This window comes from Coregonus clupeaformis, unplaced genomic scaffold (genome assembly GCF_020615455.1).
Source record: "Coregonus clupeaformis isolate EN_2021a unplaced genomic scaffold, ASM2061545v1 scaf0360, whole genome shotgun sequence".
NCBI classification, from domain to species: Eukaryota; Metazoa; Chordata; class Actinopteri; order Salmoniformes; family Salmonidae; genus Coregonus; species Coregonus clupeaformis.
The window spans coordinates 152,939-160,251 of record NW_025533815.1 but is presented as its reverse complement, the minus strand read 5'-3'; the positions used below and the strand labels follow the sequence as shown (position 1 = coordinate 160,251).

The window sequence follows — 7,313 nt, the reverse complement described above, 5'->3', positions numbered from 1 at the left end:
AGTTAGTGAGTGCATACATTTTCATACTGGCCCCCCGTGGGAATCGAACCCACAACCCTGGCGCTGCAAGCGCCATGCTCTACCAACTGAGCTACACAGAACTGTAGCTTCCATTGTTAGGGCGGACCATCTCTTCATTATATAGAGCAGTGTTTCCCAACCCTGGTCCTCGAGTAGCCCCAACAGTACACATTTTCATTGCAGCCCTGGACAAGCACACCTGATTCAACTTGTTAAATGAGGTGTGTTTGTCCAGGGCTACGACGAAAATGTATACTGTTGGGGGTACTGGAGGACCAGGGTTGGGAAACACTGATATAGAGTACCTCTGATTAAAGATTCTCGCTTAGCCATCTTTATATTGTATTTCCAGGTACAGTCGTGGTCAAAAGTTTTGAGAATGACACAAATATTAATTTTCAATGTCTGCTGCCTCAGTTTTTTATGATGTCAATTTGCATATACTCCAGAATGTTATGAAGAGTGATCAGATGAATTGCAATTAATTGCAAAGTCCCTCTTTGCCATGAAAATGAACTTAATCCCAAAAAAACATTTCCACTGCATTTCAGCCCTGCCACAAAAGGACCAGTTGACATCATGTCAGTGATTCTCTCGTTAACACAGGTGAGAGTGTTGGACGGGGACAAGGCTGGAGATAACTCTGTCATGCTGATTGAGTTAGAATAACAGACTGGAAGCTTTAAAAGGAGGGTGGTGCTTGAAATCATTGTTCTTCCTCTGTTAACCATGGTTACCTGCAAGGAAACATGTGCCGTCATCATTGCTTTGCAAAAAAAAGGGCTTCACAGGCAAGGATATTGCTGCTAGTAAGATTGCACCTAAATCAACCATTTATCGGATCATCAAGAACTTCAAGGAGAGAGGTTAAATTGTTGTGAAGAAGGCTTCAGGGCGCCCAAGTAAGTCCAGCAAGCACCAGGACCGTTTCCTAAAGTTGATTCAGCTGCGGGATCGAGACACCACCAGTGCAGAGCTTGCTTAGGAATGGCAGCAGGCAGGTGTGAGTGCATCTGCATGCACAGTGAGGCGAAGACTTTTGGAGGATGGCCTGGTGTCAAGAAGGGCAGCGAGGAAGCCACTTCTCTCCAGGAAAAATATCAGGGACAGACTGATATTCTGCAAAAGGTACAGGGATTGGACTGCTGAGGACTGGGGTAAAGTCATTTTCTCTGATGAATCCCCTTTCCCATTGTTTGGGGCATCCGGAAAAAAGCTTGTCCGGAGAAGACAAGGTGAGCCCTACCATCAGTCCTGTGTCATGCCAACAGTAAGCATCCTGAGACCATTCATGTGTGGGGTTGCTTCTCAGCCAAAGGATTTTGCCTAAGAACACAGCCATGAATAAAGAATGGTACCAACACATCCTCTGAGAGCAACTTCTCCCAACCATCCAAGAACAGTTTGGTGACGAACAATGCCTTTTCCAGCATGATGGAGCACCTTGCCATAAGGCAAAAGTGATAACTAAGTGGCTCGGGAACAAAACATCGACATTTTGGGTCCATGGCCAGGAAACTCCCCAGACCTTATTCCCATTGATAACTTGTGGTCAATCCTCAAGAGGCGGGTGGACAAACAAAACCCCACAAATTCTGACAAACTCCAAGCATTGATTATGCAAGAATGGGCTGCCATCAGTCAGGATGTGGCCCAGAAGTTAATTGACAACATGCCAGGGCGGATTGCAGAGGTCTTGAAAAAGGGTAAACACTGCAAATATTGACTCTTTGCATAAACTTAATGTAATTGTCAATAAAAGCCTTTGACACCTATGGAATGCTTGTAATTATACTTCAGTATACCATAGTAACATCTGACAAAAATATCTAAAAACACTGAGGCAGCAAACTTTGTGAAGACCAATACTTGTGTCATTCTCAAAACTTTTGACCACGACTGTACAGACCTCAGGTACTAGATGTATAATATATAGATATAATACACTGAACAAAAATATGAACACAAAATGTAAAGTGTTGGTCCGAACGTTTCATGAGCTGAAATAAAATAGATGAAATGTTCCATACGCACAAAAATATTATTTCTCTCAAATTTTGTTCACAAATTAGTTTAAATCCCTGTTAGTGAGCATTTCTCCTTTGGCAAGATAATCCATTCATCTGACAGGTGTGGCATATCAAGAAGCTGATTAAACAGCATGATCATTACACAGGTGCACCTTACATTTACATTTTAGTCATTTAGCAGACACTCTTATCCAGAGCAACTTACAGTTAGTGAATGCACACATGTTTTTTTAATTTATTTTTAATTATTTATTTTTTTCATACTGGCCCCCGTGGGAAACGAACCCACATCCCTGCCGGCCAAACCCTCCCCCTACCTTGGACGACGCTGGACCAATTGTGCGCCGCCCATGGGTCTCCCAGTCACGGCCGGCTGCGACAGAGCCTGGACTCGAACCAAGATCTCTAGTGGCACAGACCACTGCGCCACTCGGTGGGGACAATAAAAAGCCATTTTAAAATGTTCAGGTTTGTCACACAACGCCACAGAGGAATATTAATGTCTGTAATAAAGCCCTTTTGTGGGGAAAAACTCATTCTGATTGGCACCTATGGCTGCATTTTCCAAGCTGTTTAAAAGGCACAGTCAACTTAGTGTATGTAAACTTCTGACCCACTGGAATTGTGATACAGTGTATTATAAGTGAAATAATCTGTCTGTAAACAATTGTTGGAAAAATTACTTGTGTCATGCAAAGTAGATGTCCTAACATACTTGCCAAAACTATAGTGGTTGAAAAACGAGTTTTAATGACTCCAACCTAAGTGTATGTAAACTTCTGACTTCAACTGTATATCCTTGTGGAATATCAATCATTTGTTCTTTATGCAAAGAAAAAAAAGCAATGCATGCTCTATTATAGCAGTTTATTGATCAATTCCTTCAGGTACATACCATAGCTACCATTGTGCATATAGCCACTTCAATTACAAACAGCCTTCTGGAATACTTATAACTTTCATTACAGTAAAATAACTTAACTTTCAACAGCTCCTGTTAAACCAGGGGATATATTGTCATTCCTTCAGGAGGGAGGGAAACCAGGGACCTTCAGTAACCACCAGCTGATCAACCATGACTGATATCTCAGCATTAACAGCATGAAATCAAGTGAAATTAGATTCTGTTCACAAGTAAGATGGGTCTGGCATTGGACACATTCCATGACAACACAAAGATTGATGAGTCCTGGCCATTATATAGTGATTTTGTGTCATTGAAGTACAGATCAAAAATGGACAGCAAACATACTAAAAATACATTTAACTTAAATATTTATCTTCAAATACAATGTTTTACGACGTCGCAGACTTCAAATATGAAACAAGGTCTTGGCGCTCGCCCTTCTTCTTGATGCCAGCAAAGATCATCTTTGTTCCTGGAATGTATTTCTTTGGGTTTTCCAAGTACTCCATCAGGGTGGCTTCACCCCAAGTAATGCCTACAAGAGAATAATACAATCCCTTAGCTAAGGCAAGGAACTCTGTACATCAAGACAACATTCAGTTAATTAGCTGACATTTTATTCATGACCTGCAAGTTTGGGGACAACTATACATTTCCTCACTTGACCAGAAATGTGAATTGACTCAGCCACACTAACTAGGTCATGGCTAGAAGGGATCCAGCTTTTGTCAAATTGTGATTTGTTTCAGCAAACCAGGCGTATGTCGCACGTAACTATTTCACAGGAGAGGATTTTGAACGTAAACATTTATTCTTCATCAAAATGCATTTTTGCAAATGCCTTCTGGAACATGTGAACTTTAATAGCAAACTTGTATGCCATCTGTAAATATGAATACAATTGTTAAATTACGAGCCTAGTTGGTTTAGCCACAGAAAAAGACAGCAACCTTCCCACTAGGCATGATTAGCTGAGATAATGAATGGGCTGGACATCCCGAGAGATGAGTTCGGATTGGTCTGCCATGTAGCATACTTCTATCTATAACATGAGCTGCTCAGTATGTGTAGGTAATCCTTTCTAACACAGCTTTTTAAAAAGATATTACAAAGAACTGTAAAAGTGTTGCTAATGTTCTCCACTTTCTGGAGGACTATCGTGCCATGCTGACTCTGACTCCGAAAATGAATCAGACGATGAGGAAATCCCTGATTTAGAAAAAAAATGGTAGTCTTCTGAAACGGCAATCAACAGTGTTGTTGTCACAGAAGAAGTTGACAGTTTTGAAATCAGTGAAATGCCTGGTGGAAGCAGAGTATGATAGCTAAGAGAATTCTGGCGTTTGATTGCAAATATGCGGAGGGAGTCGAAAAGAGAACACACAGAAGGCTGTTGTAATAAAAACACCTGTCTCCGGATTACATCTTCAAACTAAGGGCAACCATGGCATCCATGACAGAGAGGGAGAAGCATTCATCCATGTATGAGTAAGAGAGTCTAGCGAGCTACATTTTCAGATATGTTTAAATTTTGTCAGAAAGTTGCTTTCATTGCAAGTTAAAGCGTACTATTAGCTAGCTAGCTAACGTTAGCTGGCTGGCTTGCTAGCTAACGTTACGTGTATCATCTGTGTAGTAACATTATTCGCATCTCAGACAGTCATTTGCATTGCTACTTATGGCCTAATGTTAGCTAGCTAGCTAACATTGAACCTAGTTGGTTAGCTTTGGCTACCTGCAGATTAATGCATGGTAGTAACATTATGAGTTGGGAGTATAGTTAATTGTTTAGCTAGCTAGCTACATGTCTAAACAAAAGACTCCACTATGCAAGTAACCATTTCACTGTACCGTTTACACCTTCTGTATCCTGTGCATGTAACAAATAAACGTATATATTTTATTTGATAGTGTGCGTTTACCAGAGACGGTAATGTGAAGAACAACATGACCTGCACCAAAGTCAAATTAGGATTTAACGTTAGGCCAACGAGTTCTAAAAATCTCCGGTAGAATGCCCTGCTTTTATTTTGTCAAACTCACAACCGTAAGCTATTTTCTATAATTAGCTCACCATTAACTTGTAAATAATTCTTGTAGAGTTTTTTTCCTGTAATAATGAATAAAAATTAGCTAAAGTTAAATATTTGTCAGCTATGATATGGTCATTAATTGAACTGGCTAGCCAGCTAACAAGCTAGAAACTAAAAGTTGCTTTTAGTTGCCTGGTTTGCTAGATTGACATATACTAAATTAATTTTTAAACAGATGGGTTTATTGGTGTTAAAATACACCAGTTCTGCTATTTTGGACCACCAGGCTGCTGATGTCACGCAGCCTGTGATTTGTTTTTATACCTTTTCATAACGACAAGTTTGATGTCGGACAACAATAGAATGTTCATGACGATAGACGTAGTATAAACCAGCCTTTAGTCTGTTTTGCACATGGCCTCATGTCAAATCCTTAAAGAGATAGGTTTAAGAGGGTGTAAACAATGCTGAATGGGTGTAGACAAAGAGCTCTCTAGTAGGTGTACCGAAACATACAAGGGCCATTTTCTCAAAAGTGTGGTTACAAGTTGATCAACTTTCAAAGCAGAATTACTTTCCCCATTGTTCCTCAACTGTAGTGTATGATACAATTTTCTAGCTCCGAGTTGCTACTTTTATCCAATGTAAAAAACACAATTTCAAATTTTGTTAGATAAGACCAATTCGAGACGATTTGACTTTCGTAGCAGGTTAGGAAAATGAATGCATCAGGTTTGGAGAATTAGTTTAAGGTTAATTTTACAATCTGGATCCCTTCTAGCCATTTCCCACTAACTAGGAGGACAGGTGAAAAGGCCTACCTTTGCTCTTGTTGGCGTCTGTGTAGGAGTAGCCCTCAGCCTGACCAGTCTTACGTCCGAACAGACCCCAAAGGTTTGGACCCACTTTGTGCTTCCCACCCTCTTCGACAGTGTGGCACTGGGCGCATTTCTGAACGAAGGCCTTCTTTCCCTTTGCAATGTCACCCATAGTAACCTAGTGGAGAACACAGCACGTTAGGTGATAAAGCAGAGCGTAGCTAACCTAACGTTATCCATGACTTGGTCTGGATTAGTCTGAGCAATATTCAGTTGATTAACAGCAAGCAACTGGGCCTCCTCCCCGATGAAGGTGATTCTACAATCTAAAGGTCATTTGAGGTAACGTGAACTTGTTAGCTAGCTAATTTACGTAACTAACGTTAGCTACCAAATTAGCAACTTTTTGCTTAGAAAAATATAGCTAAAAGCTTCACGGGCCAAATTAGCCACACTGCCTTGAGCTAGCTCAGCCAGAAGTCAACCAGCTAAAGTTAGCTAACTAACTAGCTAGCCATCAACGGAGCATTGTAGCCGACATCGCGGGCTCGTTCACTTTCCCCATCAAGGGCAGAAGATACAGTACAACAATCTGTCGATTTAGCGAACCAATACGTAATTTATAGTTAAAACAAAAACGAGTTAGCTAGTTGTAATTGAGTTTCTTACTACGAGAACAGACTTTTTTCTAGAAGAAAGCTGACCAGTGACTTTGCTAGTCAGTTAGATGGGTAACGTTAGTACTACTAGTTTGCCAAGTAATTTGCCGCTATTATTGACAAGGAGCTGTCACTGTCAGTGATGCTGAGCTAGCTAGCTAACAAGCTAAGAAGATGTCAATGATCTGCAATACTTAGTTACCTAGCTACCTATAAATCAAACACTTTAATCAAATCTATTATAAATAACGTTAGCAATCAAATATTAGTTAGACAATCTAAAAGGGCATGGATGGATGGGCACAGCCTTAGTCAATTGTTTTCGAATTACCGGTTAGGTTTACGCAATTCCTATTCTTCAAAACCCAGGACACGCGACACCGTTACCAACTCGAGTCCCGTGTACCGGTATATCATAATTTTAGTGGAATACAAGCAACAGTGATACGGTCGCAAGGTAAAACAGAATTTGAAACAATTTAACAAAATGAGTCACGATTATTACCTTTGATTAATATCTTTTAAACCACCCAAGGAATTATCGGCTGCCTATGGAATGGTCCTACTGCGGGCGTAATGGAAGGTCACATTATTTTAGAGGCACCGGCATTTGACGTCACAATCAGGCAGGTCAGTCACGTGCTAGCTTTCGACGAATCTGTAAGTGGTACTGTCAGACTGATACGCTGACTACACCGGGCACGCGCATGTTGATTTTGGTCCATCCACACCAGACGCGATCAGGATATGAATGTTAACATATCAAAACGAACTCTGAACAAACTATATTAATTTGGTGACAGGTCGAAACATTCATGGACATTTAGATGGCTAGCCTGCAGTTG

The 7,313-nt window shown here is 40.7% G+C and overlaps 1 protein-coding gene across 2 annotated transcripts; it reads right to left on the bottom strand.

Moving 5' to 3' along the window:
- Window positions 1–2,903: 2,903 nt before the first annotated feature.
- Window positions 2,904–7,079, bottom strand: LOC121555915 (cytochrome c). Of its 2 annotated transcripts, none has more exons than XM_041869773.2 (3): window positions 6,974–7,079; window positions 5,813–5,987; window positions 2,904–3,493 (listed from the first exon to the last, which is right to left on the bottom strand). In XM_041869773.2, the coding sequence occupies exons 2-3, from the start codon at window positions 5,979–5,981 to the stop codon at window positions 3,348–3,350; spliced, it is 315 nt and encodes a 104-aa protein (XP_041725707.1). In that variant the 5' UTR covers window positions 5,982–5,987; window positions 6,974–7,079; the 3' UTR covers window positions 2,904–3,347. The 2 variants fall into 2 exon arrangements, with proteins under 2 accessions (XP_041725707.1, XP_045070986.1); XM_045215051.1 differs by lacking the exon at window positions 6,974–7,079 and adding an exon at window positions 6,800–6,889.
- Window positions 7,080–7,313: the final 234 nt, after the last annotated feature.

Bases quoted from the DNA above. Each gene is read 5' to 3' on its own strand.
- LOC121555915 (XM_041869773.2), bottom strand. From the start codon at position 5,981: ATGGGTGACATTGCAAAGGGAAAGAAGGCCTTCGTTCAGAAATGCGCC. The intron at 3,494-5,812 runs GTAGGCCTTTTC...ATTCTCTTGTAG, and splicing joins AGACGCCAACAAGAGCAAAG to GCATTACTTGGGGTGAAGCC.